The sequence below is a fragment of the Cherax quadricarinatus genome, chromosome 22 (genome assembly GCF_038502225.1).
Source record: "Cherax quadricarinatus isolate ZL_2023a chromosome 22, ASM3850222v1, whole genome shotgun sequence".
Taxonomy (NCBI): domain Eukaryota; kingdom Metazoa; phylum Arthropoda; class Malacostraca; order Decapoda; family Parastacidae; genus Cherax; species Cherax quadricarinatus.
Window position 1 is genome coordinate 33,782,091 of NC_091313.1, and position 26,779 is coordinate 33,808,869.

The 26,779-nt window shown below is 41.7% G+C and overlaps 1 protein-coding gene across 1 annotated transcript in view; it reads left to right on the forward strand.

The window, feature by feature from the left end:
* The window catches only part of LOC128689616 (uncharacterized), a 233,464-nt gene that overhangs the window by 50,640 nt on the left and 156,045 nt on the right, over window positions 1-26,779 (forward strand). Inside the window, exons 3-6 of the mRNA XM_070087707.1 lie at window positions 9,655-9,869; window positions 11,796-11,930; window positions 17,388-17,645; window positions 21,049-21,197. Of these exons, the coding sequence (XP_069943808.1) occupies window positions 9,655-9,869; window positions 11,796-11,930; window positions 17,388-17,645; window positions 21,049-21,197 (757 nt within the window). The remainder of the gene's footprint in view (window positions 1-9,654; window positions 9,870-11,795; window positions 11,931-17,387; window positions 17,646-21,048; window positions 21,198-26,779) is intronic.

Here is a 26,779-nt window from a genome sequence, read left to right on the forward strand (position 1 = left end):
ACCATCCTGGAAGGTACTGCCATCCTGAGAGGCACTACCATCCTGAGAGGCACTACCATCCTGGGAGGTACTACCATCCTGGGAGGTACTACCATTCTGGGAGGTACTACCATCCTGAGAGGCACTACCATCCTGAGAGGTACTACCATCCTGGGAGGTACTACCATCCTGAGAGGTACTACCAACCTGGGAGGTACTACCATCCTGAGAGGCACTACCATCCTGAGAGGCACTACCATCCTGAGAGGTACTACCATCCTGGGAGGTACTACCATCCTGAGAGGCACTACCATCCTGAGAGGTACTACCATCCTGGGAGGTACTACCATCCTGGGAGGTACTACCATCCTGAGAGGTACTATCATCCTGAGAGGTGCTACCATCCTGGGAGGTGCTACCATCCTGGGAGGTACTACCATCCTGGGAGGTACTACCATCCTGAGAGGCACTACCATCCTGAGAGGCACTACCATCCTTAGAGGTACTATAATCGTGAGAGGCACTTCCATCCTGAGAGGTACTACCATCCTGAGAGGCACTACCATCCTGAGAGGTACTACCATCCTGAGAGGCAGTACCATCCTGGGAGGTACTACCATCCTGAGAGGTACTACCGTCTTGGGAGGTACTACCATCCTGGGAGGCACTACCATCCTGGGAGGCACTACCATCCTGGGAGGCACTACCATCCTGGGAGGTACTTCCATCTTGGAAGGTACTACCATCCTGGGAGGCACTACCATCCTGAGAGGCACTATCATCCTGGGAGGTACTACCATCCTGAGAGGTACTATCATCCTGGGAGGTACTACCATCCTGAGAGGTACTACCATCTTGGGAGGTACTACCATCCTGGGAGGCACTACCATCCTGAGAGGTACTACCATCCTGGAAGGTACTACCATCCTGAGAGGTGCTACCATCCTGGGAGGCACTACCATCCTGAGAGGTACTATCATCCTGGGAGGTACTACCATCCTGAAAGGTACTCCCATCCTGGGAGGTACTACCATCCTGGGAGGTACTACCATCCTGAGAGGTACTACCATCCTGGGAGGTACTACCATCCTGAGAGGCACTACCATCCTGAGTGGTACTACCATCCTGAGAGGTACTACCATCCTGAGAGGTACTACCATCCTGAGAGGCACTACCATCCTGAGTGGTACTACCATCCTGAGAGGTACTACCATCCTGAGAGGTACTATCATCCTGAGATATACTATCATCCTGAGAGGTACTACAATCCTGGGAGGTACTACCATCCTGGGAGGTTCTACCATCCTGAGAGGTACTACCATCCTGGAAGGTACTACCATCCTGGGAGGCACTACCATCCTGGGAGGTACTACCATCCTGGGAGGTACTACCATCATTAGAGGCACTACCATCCTGGGAGGTACTACTATCCTGAGAGGCACTACCATCCTTGGAGGCACTACCATCCTGGGAGGTACTACCATCTTGGGAGGTACTACCATCCTGGGAGGTACTACCATCCTGAGAGGTACTACCATCTTGGGAGGTACTACCATCCTGAGAGGTACTACCATCTTGGGAGGTACTACCATCCTGGGAGGTACTATCATCCTGGGAGGTGCTACCATCCTGGGATGTACTACCATCCTGGGAGGTACTATTATTCTGGGACGTACTACCATCCTGGGAGGTACTACCATCCTGGGAGGTACTACCATCCTGGGAGGTACTACCATCCTGGGAGGTACTATCATCCTGGGAGGTACTACCATCCTGGGAGGTACTACCATCCTGGGAGGTACTACCATCCTGGGAGGTACTACCATCCTGAGAGGTACTATCATCCTGGGAGGTACTACCATCCTGGGAGGTACTACCATCCTGGGAGGTACTACCATCCTGGCTGGTACTACCATCCTGAGAGGTACTACCATCCTGGGAGGTACTACCATCCTGAGAGGCACTACCATCCTGAGTGGTACTACCATCCTGAGAGGTACTACCATCCTGAGAGGTACTACCATCCTGAGAGGCACTACCATCCTGAGAGGTACTACCATCCTGAGAGGTACTACCATCCTGGGAGGTACTACCATCCTGAGATGTACTATCATCCTGAGAGGTACTACAATCCTGGGAGGTACTACCATCCTGGGAGGTACTACCATCCTGAGAGGTACTACCATCCTGGGAGGTACTACCATCCTGGGAGGCACTACCATCCTGGGAGGTACTACCATCCAGGGAGGTATTACCATCATTAGAGGCACTACCATCCTGGGAGGTACTACCATCCTGAGAGGCACTACCATCTTTGGAGGCACTACCATCCTGGGAGGTACTACCATCATGGGAGGTACTACCATCCTGGGAAGTACTACCATCCTGAGAGGTACTATCATCTTGGGAGGTACTACGATCCTGAGAGGTACTACCATCTTGGGAGGTACTACCATCCTGGGAGGTACTATCATCCTGGGAGGTGCTACCATCCTGGGAGGTACTACCATCCTGGGAGGTACTATTATCCTGGGAGGTACTACCATCCTGGGAGGCACTACCATCCTGGGAGGTACTATCATCCTGGGAGGTACTATCATCCTTGTAGGAACTACCATCCTGGGAGGTACTATCATTCTGGGAGGTACTACCATCCTGGGAGGTACTACCATCCTGGGAGGTACTATCATCCTGGGAGGTACTACCATCCTGGGAGGTACTATCATCCTGGGAGGTACTACTATCCTGGGAGGTAATATCCTGGGAGGTACTACCATCCTGAGAGGTACTATCATCCTGGGAGGTACTACCATCCTGGGAGGTACTACCATCCTAAGTGGTACTACCATCCTGAGAGGTACTATCATCCTGGGAGGTACTACCATCCTGGGAGGTACTATCATCCTGGGAGGTACTACCATCCTGGGAGGTACTATCATCCTGGGAGGTACTACCATCCTGGGAGGTACTATCATCCTGGTAGGTACTACCATCCTGGTAGGTACTACCATCATGGTAGGTGCTACCATCCTGGTAGGTACTACCATCCTGGTAGGTACTACCATCATGGTAGGTACTACCATCCTGGTAGGTACTACCATCATGGTAGGTACTACCATCCTGGTAGGTACTACCATCCTGGTAGGTACTACCATCATGGTAGGTACTACCATCCTGGTAGGTACTACCATCATGGGTGGTACTACCATCCTGAGAGGTACTATCATCCTGGGAGGTACTTCCATCCTGGGAGGTACTATCATCCTGAGAGGTACTATCATCCTGGGAGGTACTATCATCCTGAGAGGTACTATCATCCTGGGAGGTACTACCATCCTGGGAGGTACTACCATCCTGGGAGGTACTACCATCCTGGGAGGTACTACCATCCTGGGAGGTACTACCATCCTGGGAGGTACTACCATCCTGAGAGGTACTATCATCCTGGGAGGTACTATCATCCTGACAGGTACTATCATCCTGGGAGGTACTACCGTCCTGGGAGGTACTACCATCCTGGGAGGTACTACCATCCTGGGAGATACTACCATCCTGAGAGGTACTACCATCTTGGGAGGTACTACCATCCTGAGAGGTACTGTCATCCTGGGAGGTACTACCATCCTGGGAGGTACTACCATCCTGGGAGGTACTATCATCCTGGGAGGTACTACCATCCTGGGAGGTACTACCATCCTTTGAGGTACTACCATCCTGGGAGGTACTATCATCCTGGTAGGTACTATCATCCTGGGAGGAACTGCCATCCTGGGAGGTACTATCATCCTGTGAGGTACTACCATCCTGGGAGGTACTACCATCCTGGGAGGTACTATCATCCTGGGAGGTACTACCATCCTGGGAGGTACTACCATTCTGGGAGGTACTACCATCCTGGGAGGCACTACCATCCTTGGAGGTACTACCATCCTGAGAGGTACTATCATCCTGGGAGGTACTACCATTCTGGGAGGTACTACCATCCTGGTAGGTACTACCATCCTGAGAGGTACTATCATCCTGGGAGGTACTACCATCCTGGGAGGTACTATCATCCTGGGAGGAACTACCATCTTGGGAGGTACTACCATCCTGGGAGGTACTATAATCCTAGGAGGTACTACCATCCTTGGAGGTACTATCATCCTGGGAGGTACTACCATCCTGGGAGGTACTACCATCCTGGGAGGTACTACCATCCTGGGAGGTACTACCATCATGGGAGGTACTACCATCCTGGGAGGTACTACCATCCTGAGAGGTACTACCATCCTGGGAGGTACTACCATCCTGGGAGGTACTACCATCCTGAGAGGTACTATCATCCTGGGAGGTACTACCATCCTGGGAGGTACTACCATCCTGAGAGGTACTATCATCTTTGGAGGTACTACCATCCTGGGAGGTACTACCATCCTGAGAGGTACTACCATCCTGGGAGGTACTACCATCCTGGGAGGTACTATCATCCTGGGAGGTACTATCATCCTGGGAGGTACTACCATCCTGGGAGGTACTATCATCCTGGGAGGTACTACCATCCTGGGAGGTACTATCATCCTGGGAGGTACTACCATCCTGGGAGGTACTATCATCCTGGGAGGTACTATCATCCTGGGAGGTGCTACCATCCTGGAAGGTGCTATCATCCTGGGAGGTACTACCATCCTGGGAGGTACTACCATCCTGAGAGGTACTACCATCCTGAGAGGTACTACCATCCTGAGAGGTACTACCATCCTGAGAGGTACTACCATCCTGAGAGGTACTACCATCCTGAGAGGTACTACCATCCTGAGAGGTACTACCATCCTGAGAGGTACTACCATCCTGAGAGGTACTACCATCCTGAGAGGTACTACCATCCTGAGAGGTACTACCATCCTGAGAGGTACTACCATCCTGGGAGGTACTACCATCCTGGGAGGTACTACCATCCTGAGAGGTACTACCATCCTGAGAGGCACTACCATCCTGAGAGGTACTACCATCCTGGGAGGTACTACCATCCTGAGAGGTACTACCATCCTGAGAGGTACTACCATCCTGGGAGGTACTACCATCCTGAGAGGTACTACCATCCTGAGAGGTACTATCATCCTGAGAGGTACTACCATCCTGAGAGGTACTACCATCCTGAGAGGTACTACCATCCTGGGAGGTAGTACCATCCTGAGAGGTACTACCATCCTGAGAGGTACTACCATCCTGAGAGGTACTACCATCCTGAGAGGTACTACCATCCTGGGAGGTAGTACCATCCTGAGAGGTACTACCATCCTGAGAGGTACTACCATCCTGAGAGGTACTACCATCCTGAGAGGTACTACCATCCTGAGAGGTACTACCATCCTGAGAGGTACTACCATCCTGAGAGGTACTACCATCCTGAGAGGTACTACCATCCTGAGAGGTACTACCATCCTGAGAGGTACTACCATCCTGGGAGGTAGTACCATCCTGAGAGGTACTACCATCCTGAGAGGTACTACCATCCTGAGAGGTACTACCATCCTGAGAGGTACTACCATCCTGTCATAAGACTGAAAATAGAGGTAGTTTATATAAGTACTTACTACGTACTTCGGTTATTTTTTAAGTTTGTAAAACGGTGATTTTCTCTCACGAAATCGCAATAACACAGTTGTAAACAAATCAAAGAAGGGAAGGTGTTCGAACTCGCGGTTAGTGATGTTCCAAACTGACTCTGTGTTCCCTGAAGTGATCTTATTTACCGTGAAAATAACTCTGTGGAACATTGCCATGCATCCCGGTCCCAGGTCGTCCTCCAGGTTCATAGCCTGATCAACCAGACTGTGTGTTTTAGCTGGGAGATGCAGCTCTATTCTCACTACAAGTTTATTAGAGGAACTTGTGAAAATAAATATCCGATATAATTATCGTCAATTATTACGTTTTCGTGAATAATTAAGTTCTCGTGAATAATAATGTAATCAGTTGCAATTATTTTTTCGAGTATGTTACTATCGTATATAATTATGTTTCACCCGTGAATAATTATGTTTCACCCGTACATAATTATGTTTCACCCGTGTATAATTATGTTTCACCCGTGTATAATTATGTTTCACCAGTGTATAATTATGTTTCACCCGTGTATAATTATGTTTCACCCGTGAATAATTATGTTTCACCCGTACATAATTATGTTTCACCCGTGTATAATTATGTTTCACCCGTGTATAATTATGTTTCACCCGTACATAATTATGTTTCACCCGTGTATAATTATGTTTCACCCGTGTATAATTATGTTTCACCCGTGCATAATTATGTTTCCCCCGTGTATAATTATGTTTCACCAGTGTATAATTATGTTTCAACCGTGTATAATTATGTTTCACCCGTGAATAATTATGTTTCACCCGTGTATAATTATGTTTCACCCGTGTATAATTATGTTTCGCCCGTGAATAATTATATTTCAACCGTGTATAATTATGTTTCACCCGTGTATAATTATGTTTCACCCGTGTATAATTATTTTTCAACCGTGTATAATTATGTTTCACCCGTGAATAATTATGTTTCACCCGTGTATAATTATGTTTCACCCGTGAATAATTATGTTTCACCCGTGTATAATTATGTTTCAACCGTGAATAATTATGTTTCAACCGTGAATAATTATGTTTCAACCGTGTATAATTATGTTTCACCCGTGTATAATTATGTTTCACCCGTGTATAATTATGTTTCAACCGTGTATAATTATGTTTCAACCGTGTATAATTATGTTTCAACCGTGTATAATTATGTTTCAACCGTGTATAATTATGTTTCAACCGTGTATAATTATGTTTCACCCGTGTATAATTATGTTTCAACCGTGAATAATTATGTTTCAACCGTGAATAATTATGTTTCAACCGTGTATAATTATGTTTCAACCGTGTATAATTATGTTTCACCCGTGTATAATTATGTTTCAACCGTGAATAATTATGTTTCAACCGTGAATAATTATGTTTCAACCGTGAATAATTATGTTTCACCCGTGTATAATTATGTTTCACCTGTGTATAATTATGTTTCAACCGTGAATAATTATGTTTCACCCGTGAATAATTATGTTTCAACGGTGTATAATTATGTTTCGCCCGTGAATAATTATATTTCACCCGTGTATAATTATGTTTCAACCGTGAATAATTATGTTTCACCCGTGTATAATTATTTTTCAACCGTGTATAATTATGTTTCACCCGTGAATAATTATGTTTCACCCGTGTATAATTATGTTTCACCCGTGAATAATTATGTTTCACCCGTGTATAATTATGTTTCACCCGTGTATAATTATGTTTCAACCGTGAATAATTATGTTTCAACCGTGAATAATTATGTTTCACCCGTGTATAATTATTTTTCAACCGTGTATAATTATGTTTCACCCGTGAATAATTATGTTTCACCCGTGTATAATTATGTTTCACCCGTGAATAATTATGTTTCACCCGTGTATAATTATTTTTCAACCGTGTATAATTATGTTTCACTCGTGTATAATTATGTTTCACCCGTGAATAATTATGTTTCACCCGTGTATAATTATGTTTCACCCGTGTATAATTATGTTTCACCCGAGTATAATTATGTTTCAACCGTGAATAATTATGTTTCAACGGTGTATAATTATGTTTCACCCGTGTATAATTATGTTTCAACGGTGTATAATTATGTTTCACCCGTGAATAATTATGTTTCAACGGTGTATAATTATGTTTCACCCGTGAATAATTATGTTTCAACGGTGTATAATTATGTTTCACCCGAGTATAATTATGTTTCAACCGTGAATAATTATGTTTCAACGGTGTATAATTATGTTTCACCCGTGTATAATTATGTTTCGCCCGTGAATAATTTTGTTTCACCCGTGTATAATTATGTTTCACCCGTGTATAATTATGTTTCACCCGTGAATAATTATGTTTCAACCGTGAATAATTATGTTTCACCCGTGTATAATTATGTTTCACCCGTGTATAATTATGTTTCACCTGTGTATAATTATGTTTCAACCGTGAATAATTATATTTCACCCGTGTATAATTATGTTTCACCCGTGTATAATTATGTTTCGCCCGTGAATAATTATGTTTCACCCGTGTATAATTATGTTTCACCCGTGAATAATTATGTTTCACCCGTGTATAATTATTTTTCAACCGTGTATAATTATGTTTCACTCGTGTATAATTATGTTTCACCCGTGAATAATTATGTTTCACCCGTGTATAATTATTTTTCAACCGTGTATAATTATGTTTCACCCGTGAATAATTATGTTTCACCCGTGTATAATTATGTTTCACCCGTGAATAATTATGTTTCACCCGTGTATAATTATGTTTCACCCGTGTATAATTATGTTTCACCCGTGAATAATTATGTTTCGCCCGTGAATAATTTTGTTTCACCCGTGTATAATTATGTTTCACCCGTGTATAATTATGTTTCACCCGTGTATAATTATGTTTCACCCGTGAATAATTATGTTTCGCCCGTGAATAATTTTGTTTCACCCGTGTATAATTATGTTTCACCCGTGTATAATTATGTTTCAACGGTGTATAATTATGTTTCACCCGTGTATAATTATGTTTCACCCGTGAATAATTATGTTTCAACCGTGTATAATTATGTTTCAACCGTGAATAATTATGTTTCAACCGTGTATAATTATGTTTCTCACGTGTATAATTATGTTTCACCGTGTATAATTATGTTTCACCCGTGTATAATTATGTTTCACCTGTGTATAATTATGTTTCAACCGTGTATAATTATGTTTCAACCGTGAATAATTATGTTTCAACCGTGTATAATTATGTTTCAACCGTGAATAATTATGTTTCAACCGTGTATAATTATGTTTCAACCGTGAATAATTATGTTTCAACCGTGTATAATTTTGTTTCACCCGTGTATAATTATGTTTCACCCGTGTATAATTATGTTTCACCCGTGTATAATTATGTTTCAACCGTGTATAATTATGTTTCAACCGTGTATAATTATGTTTCACCCGAGTATAATTTTGTTTCACCCGTGTATAATTATGTTTCACCCGTGTATAATTATGTTTCACCCGTGTATAATTATGTTTCAACCGTGTATAATTATGTTTCAACCGTGTATAATTATGTTTCAACCGTGTATAATTATGTTTCAACCGTGTATAATTATGTTTCAACAGTGTATAATTATGTTTCAACCGTGTATAATTATGTTTCAACCGTGTATAATTATGTTTCCCGTGTAATTATGTTTCAACCTTGTGTATAATTATGTTTCAACGAACGTGTATAATTATGTTTCAACCTTGTATGTTTCAACGTGTATAATTATGTTTCAACCGTGTATAATTATGTTTCACCTGTGTATAATTATGTTTCAACCGTGTAATAATTATGTTTCAACCCGTGTATAATTATGTTTCAACCCGTGTATAATTATGTTTCACCCGTGTGATAATTATGTTTCACCGTGTAATTATGTTTCAACCCGTTATAATAATTATGCTCAACCCGTGAATAATTCAACCCGTGATAATTGTTTCTCACCCGTGAATAATTATGTTTCACCCGTGTATGCTGTTTAACCTGAAGACTCTCGTGCTATTCATTTTAATTTTTACCTGTGTCTCAGTTACGATGCTCGTAACGGAGACTTCTGGCGTGCTGGCGTCTGGAAGATCCGTGACTCTCGCTACGACGGTCGCGTCTCCTTGAACGTAACGCAACCTGAGCGAGTCCACCTGAACCTACAGAGTGTGACCCTGGAGGACCTGGGTGACTTTACTTGTCGGGTGGACTTCCTTAGTTCACCCTCACTCACCTCTGTTGTCAAACTTAAGGTCTATGGTAAGTAGGTGTGTCTGTAAGATTTATGTTCTCTCTCTGTCTCTCTGTCTCTGTCTCTGTCTCTGTCTGTCTCTCTCTCTGTCTCTGTCTCTCTCTCTCTCTCTCTCTCTCTCTCTCTCTCTCTCTCTCTCTCTCTCTCTCTCTCTCTCTCTCTCTCTCTCTCTCTCTCTCTATATATATTTTTTTTTTTTTTTTTTTTTATTTTTTTTTTTTTTTTTTTACACAGGGTGGATCCCTAGCTTTATTGACAGCTATATTACAGGTTAAGGATTCCTAACTTTATTGGCAAGCTAAGAGCTGTTACCTACATCAGCTCATTTGAAAGCATTTTTATTGTTATGAGACATACAAGTACGGGACAGGATGAAGTTGGAGCCATCTGTGGGCCAGCATTTTCATTTGATCAACTGACTTTATCTCGTTGACATCATTATGCTGTACGAATGTGTTCCATACTCGAGTCATCCTGGGTATGTATGATCTCAGATGGAGTGATGTTCTGGAGAAGGGTACAGCTAGAGTGAAGTTGCTGCTTTCTGCCCGTCTTGTGGCACAAAAGCTTGTTTCACGCTGTCCTCGAAGTGGATCCAAGTGTGGTATTTTGACAATATTGGCCTTGTACATAACAGTAAGGCCACCCACATCCCTCCTATGTTGAAGGCTCTGCTGAAATGACAGATCTATCCAGGATGGGTCCAGGCGAGAGATGAGACGTCTTGCTCTGTTCTCTACTCTGTCAAGCAGTCGCAGATGAGAGGGGGGGCAGGCAAACCAAGAAAGTGGAGCATACTCAAGGTGTGAGCGTACTTGTGCCTCGTACAGGATCTTGCAACCTCTACTGTCAAGCAGATGCGAGATACGGCGAAGTGCTGTAAACTTCCTGGCTGCCCTGTTTGCAAGATTTACAACATGGTTCTTCATGGTTAGTTTGGAGTCAAATTTCACCCCAAGGATATCAACTTCTTCTCCAGGTGCCAACATCCTCCCATTCATCCTTACTACTGCACCAGCATTACCATCATGGTGCCTAGAGACGATCATCATTTGCGTTTTCTCAGGTGCAAATGTTACTTGCCATCTATTTCCCCAAGCAGATATAGCTCTCAGCTGGTGATTGATGTAGCTTAGAACAGCTGGCATTTCTTCTCTTGGATAAGTGAATGTCAGTGTGCAGTCGTCTGCATATGCATGTGATTCTGGGATGAGATGAAGAAGGTCGTTGAAGTAGACATTCCATAACAATGGTCCCAGCACGCTTCCTTGTGGAACACTTGCCCCAATAGGATGTCTTGCTGATTCCGTTCCATTGAGAACTACACTTAGAGATCTACCATGAAGGTAATCACTGAGGAGACATAGCGTAGAGCCTGCAATTCCCAGTGCTTGAAGTTTTGCTAAGAGGCCCTGGTGCCACTCTCTCTCTCTCTCTCTCTCTCTCTCTCTCTCTCTCTCTCTCTCTCTCTCTCTCTCTCTCTCTCTCTCTCTCTCTCTCTCTCTCTCTCTCTCTCTCTCTCTCTCTCTCTCTCTCTCTCTCTCTCTCTCTCTCTCTCTCTCTCTCTCTCGCCTCTCTCTCATCTCTCTCTCTCTCTCTCTCTCTCTCTCTCTCTCTCTCTCTCTCTCTCTCTCTCTCTCTCTCTCTCTCTGTCTCTCTCTCTCTTCCCCTGCCTCAGTTGCTCTCTTGCAACATTGCATAGCTCCTGATGACGCACTGAGAAGTGTGAAAGTACTCGAACTAAAGATTTCTACTCTCTCTCTCTCTCTCTCTCTCTCTCTCTCTATATATATATATATATATATATATATATATATATATATATATATATATATATATATATATATATATATATATATATATATATATATATTTATTTATTTACTTGCCCAAATAATTATTTTTAATTATGAGAACGTTTGGTTGTTGGGCAGCCAGGCCGAGCAGAGGTCCCGTAGTGAAGGTGGATGGGAGTGCTGGACATGTGGAATCTTCAGTCAAGTTATGTTCTGACATGGGACCCTTCCATGAAGGAGAGTTACTTAACTTATCGTGCACCGTCACTGGCGGTAAGTACCAACTCTCTTACTTTCTTCCAGTACACTTGCAGTAAATATGAAATTAATATTGTAAACCTTCCTTGAACCCAGATGATAAAGCGTAATTATGAGCCACACACTGGTCATCATAGCCTGGATGATCCAGTTGTCACTGCCACACACTGGTCATCATAGCCTGGATGGTCCAGTTGTCACTGCCACACACTGGTCATCATAGTCTGGATGATCCAGTTGTCACTGCCACACACTGGTCATCATAGCCTGGATGATCCAGTGGTCACTGTCACACACTGGTCACCATAGCCTGGATGATCCAGTGGTCACTGTCACACACTGGTCATCATAGCCTGGATGATCCAGTGGTCACTGTCACACTGATCATCATAGTCTGGATGATCCAGTGGTCACTGTCACACACTGGTCATCATAGCCTGGATGATCCAGTGGTCACTGTCGCACACTGGTCATCATAGTCTGGATGATCTAGTGTTCACTGCTACACACTGGCCATCATAGCCTGGATGATCCAGGGGTCACTGGCACACACTGGTCATCATAGCCTGGATGGTCAAGTTGTCACTGCCACACACTGGTCATCATAGCCTGGATGGTCCAGTTGTCACTGCCACACACTGGTCATCATAGCCTGGATGATCCAGTGGTCACTGCCACACACTGGTCATCATAGCCTGGATGATCCAGTTGTCACTGCCACACACTGGTCATCATAGCCTGGATGATCCAGTTGTCACTGCCACACACTGGTCATCATAGTCTGGATGATCCAGTGGTCACTGTCACACACTGGTCATTATAGCCTGGGTGATCCAGTGGTCACTGTCACACAATGGTCATCACAGCCTGGATGATCCAGTGGTCACTGTCACACACTGGTCATCACAGCCTGGATGATCTAGTGGTCACTGTCACACACTGGTCATCATAGTCTTGATGATCTAGTGGTCACTGTCACACACTGGTCATCATAGCCTCCGCTGGATGATCCCCGCTTGTCACTGCCTACACACCGTCAGGTCATCAGCCTGGATGATCCAGTTGTCACTCGCCACACACTGTCATCATAGCCGTGGATGATCCAGTTGTCACTGCCACACACCAAGGTCATCATTGCCTCGACGATCCAGTTGTCACTGCCACACACTGCTCATCATAGCCTGGATGATCCAGTTGTCACTGCCACACACTGGTCATCATAGCCTGGATGATCAGTTGTCACTGCCACACACTGCTCATCATAGCCTGGATGATCCAGTTGTCACTGCCACACACTGCTCATCATAGCCTGGATGATCCAGTTGTCACTGCCACACACTGGTCATCATAGCCTGGATGATCCAGTTGTCACTGCCACACACTGCTCATCATAGCCTGGATGATCCAGTTGTCACTGCCACACACTGGTCATCATAGCCTGGATGATCCAGTTGTCACTGCCACACACTGCTCATCATAGCCTGGATGATCCAGTTGTCACTGCCACACACTGCTCATCATAGCCTGGATGATCCAGTTGTCACTGCCACACACTGGTCATCATAGCCTGGATGATCCAGTTGTCACTGCCACACACTGCTCATCATAGCCTGGATGATCCAGTTGTCACTGCCACACACTGGTCATCATAGCCTGGATGATCCAGTTGTCACTGCCACACACTGGTCATCATAGCCTGGATGATCCAGTTGTCACTGCCACACACTGCTCATCATAGCCTGGATGATCCAGTTGTCACTGCCACACACTGGTCATCATAGCCTGGATGATCCAGTTGTCACTGCCACACACTGGTCATCATAGCCTGGATGATCCAGTTGTCACTGCCACACACTGGTCATCATAGCCTGGATGATCCAGTTGTCACTGCCACACACTGGTCATCATAGCCTGGATGATCCAGTTGTCACTGCCACACACTGGTCATCATAGCCTGGATGATCCAGTGGTCACTGCCACACACTGGTCATCATAGCCTGGATGATCCAGTTGTCACTGCCACACACTGGTCATCATAGCCTGGATGATCCAGTTGTCACTGCCACACACTGGTCATCATAGCCTGGATGATCCAGTTGTCACTGCCACACACAAGGGTCTTCAACATTACCTGGTTCACTCTCGTTCGTTTATTTATTAATAGACAATAATGACGTACACTAACCTAACCTACCATTACCTAAATTAACCTACCATTACCTAAATTAACCTACCATTACCTAAATTAACCTACCATTGCCTAAATTAACCTACCATTGCCTAAATTAACCTACCATTGCCTAAATTAACCTACCATTGCCTAAATTAACCTACCATTACCTAAATTAACCTACCATTACCTAAATTAACCTACCATTGCCTAAATTAACCTACCATTGCCTAAATTAACCTACCATTGCCTAAATTAACCTACCATTGCCTAAATTAACCTACCATTGCCTAAATTAACCTACCATTGCCTAAATTAACCTACCATTGCCTAAATGGACTTACCATTGCCTAAATTAACCTACCATTGCCTAAATTAACCTACCATTGCCTAAATTAACCTACCATTACCTAAATTAGCCTACCATTGTCTAAATTAACCTACCATTGCCTAAATTAACCTACCATTGCCTAAATTAACCTACCATTGCCTAAATTAACCTACCTTTGCCTAAATTAACCTACTATTGCCTAAATTAACCTACCATTGCCTAAATTTACCTACCATTGCCTAAATTAACCTACCATTCTCTAAATTAACCTACCATTGCCTAAATTAACCTACCATTGTCTAAATTAACCTACCATTGCCTAAGTTAACTTACCATTGCCTAAATTAACCTACCATTGCCTAAATTAACCAACCATTGCTTAAATTAACCTACCATTGCCTTAGTTAACCTATCATTGCCTAAATTAACCTACCATTGCCTAAATTAACCTACCATTGCCTAAATTAACCTACCATTGTCTAAATTAACCTACCATTGCCTAAATTTACCTACCATTGCCTAAATTAACCTACCATTGCCTAAATTAACCTACCATTGCCTAAATTAACCTACCATTGCCTAAATTAACCTACCATTGCCTAAATTAACCTACCATTGTCTAAATTAACCTACCATTGCCTAAATTAACCTACCATTGTCTAAATTAACCTACCATTGCCTAAATTAACCTACCATTGCCTAAATTAACCTACCATTGCCTAAATTAACCTACCATTGCCTAAACTAACCTACCATTGCCTAAATTAACCAACCATTGCTTAAATTAACCTACCATTGCCTAAATTAACCTACCATTGCCTAAATTAACCTACCATTGCCTAAATTAACCTACCATTGCCTAAATTAACCTACCATTACCTAAATTAACCTACCATTACCTAAATTAACCTACCATTGCCTAAATTAACCTACCATTGCCTAAATTAACCTACCATTACCTAAATTAACCTACCATTACCTAAATTAACCTACCATTGCCTAAATTAACCTACCATTGCTTAAATTAACCTACCATTGCCTAAATTAACCTACCACTACCTAAATTAACCTACCATTACCTAAATTAACCTTCCATTACCTAAATTAACCTACCAATACCTAAATTAACCTACCATTGCCTAAATTAACCAACATTACCTAAAGTATCCTACCATTGCCTAAATTAACCTACCATTGCCTAAATTAACCTACCATTGCCTGAATTAACCTACCATTGCCTAAATTAACCTACCATTGCCTAAATTAACCTACCGTTGCCTAAATTGACCTACCATTGCCTAAATTAACCTACCATTGCCTAAATTAACCTACCATTACCTAAATTAACCTACCATTACCTAAATTAACCTACCATTACCTAAATTAACCTACCATTGCCTAAATTAACCTACCAGTGCCTGAATTAACCTACCATTGCCTAAATTAACCTACCATTACCTAAATTAACCTACCATTGCCTAAATTAACCTACCATTGCCTAAATTAACCTACCATTGCCTAAATTAACCTACCATTGCCTAAATTAACCTACCATTGCCATAATTAACCTACCATTGCCTAAATTAACCTTCCATTACCTAAATTAACCTACCATTACCTAAATTAACCTACCATTGCCTAAATTAACCTACCATTGCCTTAATTAACCTACCATTGCCTAAATTAACCTACCATTGCCTAAATTAACTTACCATTGTCTAAATTAACCTACCATTGCCTAAATTAACCTACCATTGCCTAAATTAACCTACCATTGCCTAAATTAACCTACCATTGCCTAAATTAACCTACCATTGCCTAAATTAACCTACCATTACCTAAATTAACCTACCATTGCCTAAATTAACCTTCCATTGCCTAAATTAACTTACCATTGCCTAAATTAACCTACCATTGCCTAAATTAACCTACCATTGCCTAAATTAACCTACCATTACCTAAATTAACCTACCATTACCTAAATTAACCTACCATTGCCTAAATTAACCTACCATTGCCTAAATTAACCTACCATTGCCTAAATTAACCTACCATTGCCTAAATTTACCTACCATTGCCTAAATTAACCTACCATTACCTAAATTAACTTACCATTGCCTAAATTAACCTACCATTGCCTAAATTAACCTACCATTGCCTAAATTAACCTACCATTGCCTAAATTAACCCACCATTGCCTAAATTAACTTACCATTGCCTAAATTAACCTACCATTGCCTAAATTAACCTACCATTGCCTAAATTAATCTAACATTGCCTAAATTAACCTACCATTGCCTAACTTAACCTACCATAGTCTACCATCCTTAAGTCTAACTAGAGGAAAACAACATTTGCAAATTTACAGGTAAACTTCGAAAAATTTCTTTGGTGAGAGGGAGATTACCATGAAAAATGTGACGCATAAACTGAAACACTAGCCACTAGGACAGTTTTGTCCCGGGATGCGACCCACACTAACACTCAGGTACCCATTTTACTGTTGGGTGAACATAGACAACCGGTGTAAGGAAACCCTCGCCTGGAATCGAATGCGGACACTCGCTCGAGAGCTTTAGCTACCAGGCGACGGGGCCTGTGTGTTTTTACCGAACAACAAAATTCTTGCCAGGAGTCTATGGAAACAGCAAGAAGCCACCAGGTGCCAGACACTAGAGTAACAGGAAGTAAAGGTAATAATCCTTTTAGTGGAACAGATGAAATTGAGCATTCACTGCCTTGAGGAGGTACATAATTGATCATGTGATAGTTGAGAACTCTGCTAACAGCTGCAGTAAACAGGTGTGTGGATGTTAGTCAGGTGCGTTGGGTCGTGTCCTGGGAAAGATCCTTAGTACCACAACGGAAATAAGGCGCACTGCTTGACTTTCTCAGATAATTCCAAGCTTGTAACTGTTCGGAGTTAATCTTAAAACAATCTTTGTTTCATTTAGTGCTTCTCCTACTTCAGGTTTCCCAGCGCCGAGAGTAACGTGGTGGCATGGTACGAACCTGCTAGATAACACCAGTTACCTTGTGAGCAGTAGCAGCAGCAGTAGCAGTAGCAGCAGCAGTAGCAGCAACGTCAGTGATGATCTACCATACACTGTGAACGACGTGATGGTAGGACCCCTCACAAGGGACCTGGTACAAGTGCCTTTCACTTGTACGTCAGAAAATAACCCGCTCTCTCCTCCTATGGACTGCACCATCCATCTTAAAATACACAGTCAGTATTACCTGCGGTGTGTGTGTGTGTGTGTGTGTGTGTGTGTGTGTGTGTGTGTGTGTGTGTGTGTGTGTGTGTGTGTGTGTGTGTGTGTGTGTGTGTGTGTGTGTGTGTGTGTGTGTGTGTGTGTGTGTGTGTGTGTGATTTGACAAAAACACTATATAAATAACTAAGTAAATTATATATATATACTTTATTAAATTTTATGTTATAAATTTTGTAATAAGTACAGACCCTCACAACGTTATATTTTACATTACTTCTAGGAACATTAACTTCTACAGGTTCTATCAACTTTTTATTAAGATATGAAAAACCTCGAGAAATTTCACGTCTCAGAATATTTGATTTTCTTACATGACATGGAAAGTAACGTCTTTATATTCTCAAATATAAAATAAAATAGAAAATATAATCCAGTTAACTCTTTTAAATACCCATTAAATTGTCTCCCAGATCACCTCACTAACTGCACCTGGTGTAGCAGACTCTTGCCCAGGTGTCTAGGTTAAGATATTTGCTGGGCAGGTCCAACTAGATGTTCTCACTAAGCGGAAGTATGGTTGTCACATTGACACTGAGACAAAGTTAAGAGTGTTAGTGGCATTTTAATCATTCCTCGAGATAGATGTTATAGAGAGAGTGACCTAATTCTTCTCGCTAAACTTGTAACATAGCGTTATTTAAAGACACTAAACTGGTAACAAGGCGTTATTTAAAGATACTAAACTGGTAACATAGCGTTATTTGAAGACGCTAAAATGGTAACATAGCGTTATTTAAAGACACTAAACTGGTAACATAGCGTTATTTAAAGACACTAAACTGGTGGCATAGCGTTATTTAAAGACACTAAACTGGTGGCATAGCATTATTTAAAGACACTAAATTGGTAACATAGCGTTATTTGAAGACACTAAATTCGTAACATAGCGTTATTTAAAGATACTAAACTGGTAACATAACGTTATTTAAAGACACTAAACTAGTAACATAGCGTTATTTAAAGACGCTAAAATGGGAGCATAGCTCTATTTAAAGACACTAAACTGGTGGTATAACGTTATTTGAAGAGTTACACTAAACTTCTTCAGTAAATTCTACTTCAGAACCACTTAAATAATTATTGTACCATTATCAGAACAATCACTGAACACTTGTGACAGTTTCAGAACAGCCAATGAACACTTGTGACAGAATCAGAACAATCACTGAACACATGTGACAGTATCAGAACAATCACTGAACAATGTGACAGTATCAGAACAATCACTGAACAATGTGACAGAATCAGAACAATCACTGAACACTTGCGACAGTGTCAGAACAATCACTGAACAACACTTGCGACAGTATCAGAACAATCACTGAACACTTGTGACAGTATCAGAACAATCACTGAACACATCTGGCAGTATCAGAACAATCACTAAACACTTGTGACATTATGAGAACAATCACTGAACACATGTGACAGTATCAGAACAATCACTGAACACATGTGACAGTATCAGAACAATCACTGAACACTTGTGACAGTATCAGAACACTGAACACTTGCGAGAGTGTCAGAACAATCACTGAACACTTGTGATAGTATCAGAATAACCACTGAACACTTGTGAAAGTATCAGAACAATCACTGAATAGTTGTGACAATATCAGAACACTGAACACCTGTGACAGTATCAGAGCAATCACTCAACACTTGTGACAGTATCAGAACAATCACTGAGCACTTGTGACGATATCAGAACAATCAGTGAACACATGTGACAGTATTAGAACAATCACTGAACACTTGTGGCAGTTTCAGAACAATCACTGAATACTTGTGACAGCGTCAGAACAATCAATGAACACTTGTGACAGTTTCTGAACAATTACTGAACACTTGTGACAGTATCAGAACAATCAACGAGCACTTGTGACAGTATCAGCACAATCACTGAACACTTGTGACAGTATCAGAACAATCACTGAACACTTGTGACAGTATCTGAGAAATCACTGAACACTTGTGACAGTATCAGAACAATCACTGAACACTTGTGACAGTATCTGAACAATCACTGAACACTTGTGACAGTATCAGAACGATCAATGAGCACTTGTGACAGTATCAGAACAATCACTGAATACATGTGACAGTATTAGAACAATCACTGAACATTTGTGACAGTATCAGAACAATCAACGAGCACTTGTGACAGTATCAGCACAATCACTGAACACTTGAGACAGTGTCAGTCACTAAGTACTGACTGTACTGCTAAAGCTATCACTAATGCCTGGTCTCAGACCGGGCTGCGGGGTCGTTGACCATCGACACTCTCACCAGTAATTCGTTGTATTAGTCTCTGTTGCTAAAGCCTCGCATCACTGCCCTCTGAGTCAGTTAACATTACACTAAACATTATAGGAAAGCAATATAACACCACCTAACATCACTCAGCCACCAGAGTACTTTTAAAAGAGTTTAATCGTCTCATAGACTAAGACAGTGGGATGTTACTATGACACCAGACTTCAACAGTGATTATTTGACTGTGTATTGTCAAGTCCGCTTGTTGGCTCCCTATTTTCTGCTCCTGCTACCAAAGTGTTTATTCCCTGGGTGTGCTGTTATATTTATTGGCTTTCCGGAAAGTTTTAATTAGTTTATTTTTGTTAAACACACAGAAGTCTAATCTTTCCTAACTTAACTTATCGCAAGAAATGTAATCAAAGAAAGTTGCTTGAAGTATTATGTTAGAAAACGATTTATGCTTAAATATGACACTTCAATTAGTGGAAATATAAACACAAATGCAGTATAATGTGAACACTGCAGAAGGTCTACAACTTGTCCAATACCCCTGCCAAGCTACCCAAGACTCTATAACCCCACCCGGTAGATCATCAGATGCAGCATTCTCCACCTGACCTCAACATTCTGAACATGACTATAAATACTCCCGTACCTTCCAACCCCAGGTAGATCCGTGTGTGACTTGAAAAAGCCCACTGTGTGGGTGAAACGTTGTCAATAAAGGATCACATTATACTGCATTTGTGTTTATATTTCCATTGTGTCGGTATTTTATACCATTTATTTCCACTTCAATTAGTATTACAGCTTCAGGACTGAAGTAGTTATCCCTTTGGTTATCATCTGGTCTATAAATCCCTTTAATTATCCTCTTCACTCTACGCTCTATATTCTGATCCGTTAATTCCCCTACGTATCCTTCTCACCATATTACCCTTACCTCATTTATCATTACCTCTCATTATCTTCCACCTCTTTTGACAAGTTCTTTTATGTATTAATCTTAGTTATCCTTCTTCTAACCCCATTGTTTATCCTCTTATCCACTTCTTCCTCTACCTGTCCTTCTTTTCATCATATGGTTTGTGACAGTGGCACCACAGATGGTGGAGTTAACGAAGGCAGCAACAGTGCAGGCAGGAGTGGAGGAGCGTCTTCATTGTAAGGCCCGGGACGCCTTCCCTGAAGCCAACATTACCTGGACGCTGGACGGCAAGAAACTTAATTTTACTACAAAAGAGGTAAAGCTACTCACAGGACTTATTATGGTTACATTCCTGGAGGCTCTCTCAACACTTCAGGCAAGTCCTTTTGTATAAGCTACCACTATTCACCTTTGAATAAATTGGTGCTTCTGTGTTAGCCAGCTGTTGTGTTGGCATCCAGAGCAGGGCATGATGTTCGAACACGTCTCCTTACACCTGCTGCTCCTGTTCTCCATGCAGTAAATAGGTACCTGGGAATAAGTTGGAAGTTGTGGATGGTCTTCTGAGAAGGTAAAGACATTTGGGTATGTCTACCTGTGGTTGCTGCCTCTGTTCGCATAACACTAAAATTTATATCTTGGTGTGAGTTGACTGCCGTAGGCCACATTCTAGGCGGAAGGAGACATATGGGTATTTTTTCTTATATATGCCATGCAATTTAAAAAAAAAATGTGAAACCATAAATTTAAGAGAATTATGCATATTTCGACGATTTAGAGCAGTATTAAGCATTTTCTGACAGTGAATTACGAATTTAGACTGATCAAGCCGAAGGAGAAGTACACTACAGTCCGTGGAGAGGCTATTTTTCATTTTCACAATCACTGGGCAAGTCTTTATATTGACGAGGTTTCTCTCAAGGTTTAATTCTATCATATCTATAGAATAATATAAAGATTAATTGTTAAATATATATAGACTGTTGAGCTTGTAATGGGAGGAAGGTCAGATCACGATGACAGGACACGGGAGGTCATGTTACAGGTAGTGTCTTGTGGGTGGACCAATATTTGGGAATATTACCCTGACAGTGCCTTGATGCAGCTTGACAGGTTTGTAGGATGACAGCTGCTTCAAAGCACTTCTCCCTATTACTGTCATCCTCTGTTAGAAGGAGTCTGGCCTGTTCTCTCTGCATATGATACATATATTATTTGTGTTATGGATCATGCGTGTGACATCATGGCTACGTGCAGTCTCACGCATTTAATACTTGTACATAACACAGGAGATGATGTCTATGGAGGCTGTGCTATTGGAATATCCATGAAAGTTGTAGTCTGTGATGTCACTGACAATTTTGGACATTTTTACTGTGGCGTAGATGTGTATTTTCTGAGAGCAAGTGCGATGTGGAGAGTTGTTTGAGCAGCGGGAAGAAGACTGAGTCTATCAACATGGTGTTTTCCTGCTGCTTGACACTATCTTGTGTCTCGTGCCGCAAATGAGAAGGAAATGAAGTGAATCTGAGAGAAGAGAAAGTGTCTCAAATGAAATAATATTCTTCTTGAGGATTCTCGCTGGTAAAAATTCCAGGAATTCTGAGGAAGAAGCTTATAAGTCTGGCACAAACTCTCCTGCTTCCTGGTCACATCTTGATAATGTTATAAAATACATGTGGAACAGTTAGGTATCTTTTTATCTTGAAACGTTTCGCGTGAGCAGCAAGCTTCATCAGTCAAATACAGAGGTAGCAGGTGTAGTAGCAGTGAAATAAAGACGATGGAATCAGTCCATCAACCTTGGAGAGAAAAGTAGTTGAGGTGGTCAGTCCGTCAGTCAGGAGAAGAGTTCAGCTCTATGTTCTGGAACAATATGAAGCTGAAGCATGAGAATGGAATAAGATTTAAATACTGTCGAAAGTGAGGTGGAAGACCTGGAAGACATAGCAGGGGACGGTGCTCACTTGTAGAAGCAAGAAGGTAAGAACTGAGGTGTACTATAGCAGGCTTAGGGACTGACCCACCTCAGACTATTTCTCCAAAATTGATGGACTGATTACATCACTTTTACCTGGCCACTACAGCTGCCTCTGTACTTGACTGATGAAGCCTGAAACCTAGGTCAAACTTTTCAACAATAAAGATAAGAACATAAGAAAGAAGGAACACTGCAGCAGGACTACTGACCCATACGAAACAGGTCCATGTCCCCCCTCCCCGGGATTAGCCCAGTGACTCACCTAACCAGGTCACTTCCACTTAAGGAAGGAGCACCGCATCAGACCTAGCAGCACAAGCTAGTCAGATCCAACTCACACGCACCCACACCTACTCATGTATTTATCTAACCTATTTTTAAAGCTACACAACGTAACACATGCATCTAATTATTCATCATGATAGTGAAAGGGAGGGGGTGGTCAGAGGGGGAGAAAGGGAAGGAAGGAGAGAAAGAGGAGGGGGTGGTCAGAGGGGGAGAAAGGGAAGGAGAGAAAGAGGAGGGGGTGGTCAGAGGGGGGGAAAGGGAAGGAGAGAAAGAGGAGGGGGTGGGGGAGGAGGAGCAGCTCCTCACCGTGATTTAAAAAAAAAAAATAATTATTTTTTTTTGTAAAAGTGTATTTATAAACCATACCAAGGGTGGAATTTGATCCCGCGGTCAGAGTCTCAAAACTCCAGACGGTCGCGTGAGCCACTGGATGGTGGTATGGTATGGTATGGTATGGTATGGTATGGTATGGTATGGTTTGTTTGCAATCGTGTCATTACGATTTCGTGAGTCATGTATTTATAATTTAGGATGAGACTGTAAATGTTTTATATTGATTATTTGTCTTGAACACAAAATACAATATATGTTAATACTGACGTAGGTGCACATAAATACTGGGCAGTGCACAAGTGTTGCTGGTGAGTGCACAAGTGTTGCTGGTGAGTGCACAAGTGTTGCTGGTGAGTGCACAAGTGTTGCTGGTGAGTGCACAAGTGTTGCTGGTGAGTGCACAAGTGTTGCTGGTGAGTGCACAAGTGTTGCTGGTGAGTGCCAGAAAAAAGCCGTGACTTACTGAACCCACGACACTGGAAGGTTTAGCCTGAGCCGAGCATCACAGTGAGTGGACTTCTGAACAACGGCAGAAGGTAAGAATTACATTTAGTTAATCAGTTCATTTGTTCTTTTTTGTTGTTGCAGATGGTGTTAAGATTACCATACAGCTTCTCTAGTTGTTCCATTATTTCTATTGTCTTTTCTATTGCTGCAGTGCTGGATGACAGTGCTGACTGTGTCAAGACTGTCAGATGAGAAATTTATGGCTGAATGTCTCAAGAAGACGGTCAAATTTCCTCAGAAAATCTTGGTGTGGGAAGCCATTTCCATTCATGGAACAAGTCGTTTGCACATTGTTGATGGTACCATCAACCAGGTTAAGTACACAGAAGTGCTACAACGACAATTACTGCCTCAGGTAAAGGACTGGTATTGTGATGGACGTTGGATATTCCCACAAGACTCGGCACCATGTGCACGGTAAAACCTGTAATGACGTGGTGTGCACAATATAGCGCTGAGCTGATCCACTGGGCTGGAAATTCCCCCAACATAGACAACATTGAGAGTTAATCTGAAGGATCAAATACACGTAGTTCCCATACGACCGAAGTGCAAATAACAGAACGCCTTACTAAGACTCACTTTCTGCCAGAATCATGAACACATATGTTAAAGCACTTGTGGATGCTAGGGCTCCTCATGCCAAATGTTAATCAATGTAAAACAGTTGACCTGTTCTGGTGTATCAAAATATATTCAGTAACAGTCAGTTAAATTGGTTGAATTTACGTAGAAAAATATAGAATAATAATGCCAGTAATGTATATTTCAGTTCCTGCGCAGTTTGAGAAAATTATCCTGGTATTATCTAACACCAGGTATTACCTAACACCAGGTATTACCTAACACCAGGTATTACCTAACACCAGGTATTATATAACACCAGGTATTATATAACACCAGGTATTACCTAACACCAGGTATTACATAACATCAGGTATTACCTAACACCAGGTATTATATAACACCAGGTATTATATAACACCAGGTATTACCTAACACCAGGTATTACCTAACACCAGGTATTACATAACACCAGGTATTACCTAACAATAGGTATTACATAATACCAGGTATTACCTAACACCAGGTATTATATAACACCAGGTATTATATAACACCAGGTATTACCTAACACCAGGTATTACCTAACACCAGGTATTACATAACACCAGGTATTACCTAACACCAGGTATTACATAACACCAGGTATTACCTAACACCAGGTATTACATAATACCAGGTATTACCTAACACCAGGTATTACATAATACCAGGTATTACATAACACCAGGTATTACATAATACCAGGTATTACCTAACACCAGGTATTACATAACACCAGGTATTACCTAACACCAGGTATTACATAATACCAGGTATTACCTAACACCAGGTATTACATAACACCATGTATTACCTAACACCAGGTATTACCTAACACCAGGTATTACATAACACCAGGTATTACATAACACCAGGTATTACATAACACCAGGTATTACATAACACCAGGTATTACATTACACCAGGTATTACATAACACCAGGTATTACATAACACCAGGTATTACATTACACCAGGTATTACATAACACCAGGTATTACATAACACCAGGTATTACATTACACCAGGTATTACATAACACCAGGTATTACATAACACCAGGTATTACATAACACCAGGTATTACATTACACCAGGTATTACATAACACCAGATATTACATAACACCAGGTATTACATAACACCAGGTATTACATAACACCAGGTATTACATTACACCAGGTATTACATCACACCAGGTATTACATAACACCAGGTATTACATAACACCAGGTATTACATAACACCAGGTATTACATAACACCAGGTATTACATAACACCAGGTATTACATAACACCAGGTATTACATAACACCAGGTATTACATAACACCAGGTATTACATAACACCAGGTATTACATAACACCAGGTATTACATAACACCAGGTATTACATAACACCAGGTATTACATAACACCAGGTATTACATAACACCAGGTATTACATAACACCAGGTATTACATAACACCAGGTATTACATAACACCAGGTATTACATAACACCAGGTATTACATAACACCAGGTATTACCTAACACCAGGTATTACATATTACACACCAGGTATTACATAACACCAGGTATTACATAACACCAGGTATTACATAACACCACCAGGTATAACATAACACCAGGTATTACATAACACCAGGTATTACATAACACCAGGTATTACATAACACCAGGTATTACATAACACCAGGTATTACATAACACCAGGTATTACATAACACCAGGTATTACATAACACCAGGTATATCATAACACCAGGTATTACATAACACCAGGTATTACATAACACCAGGTATTACATAACACCAGGTATTACATAACCAGGTATTACATAACACCAGGTATTACATAACACCAGGTATTACATAACACCAGGTATTACATAACACCAGGTATTACATAACACCAGGTATTACATTACACCAGGTAACACCAGGTATTACATAACACCAGGTATTACATTATTACACAGGTATTACATAACACCAGGTATTACATAACACCAGGTATTACATAACACCAGGTATTACATAACACCAGGTATTACATAACACCAGGTATTACATTACACCAGGTATTACCTAACACCAGGTATTACATAACACCAGGTATTACCTAACACCAGGTATTACATAATACCAGGTATTACCTAACACCAGGTATTACATAACACCA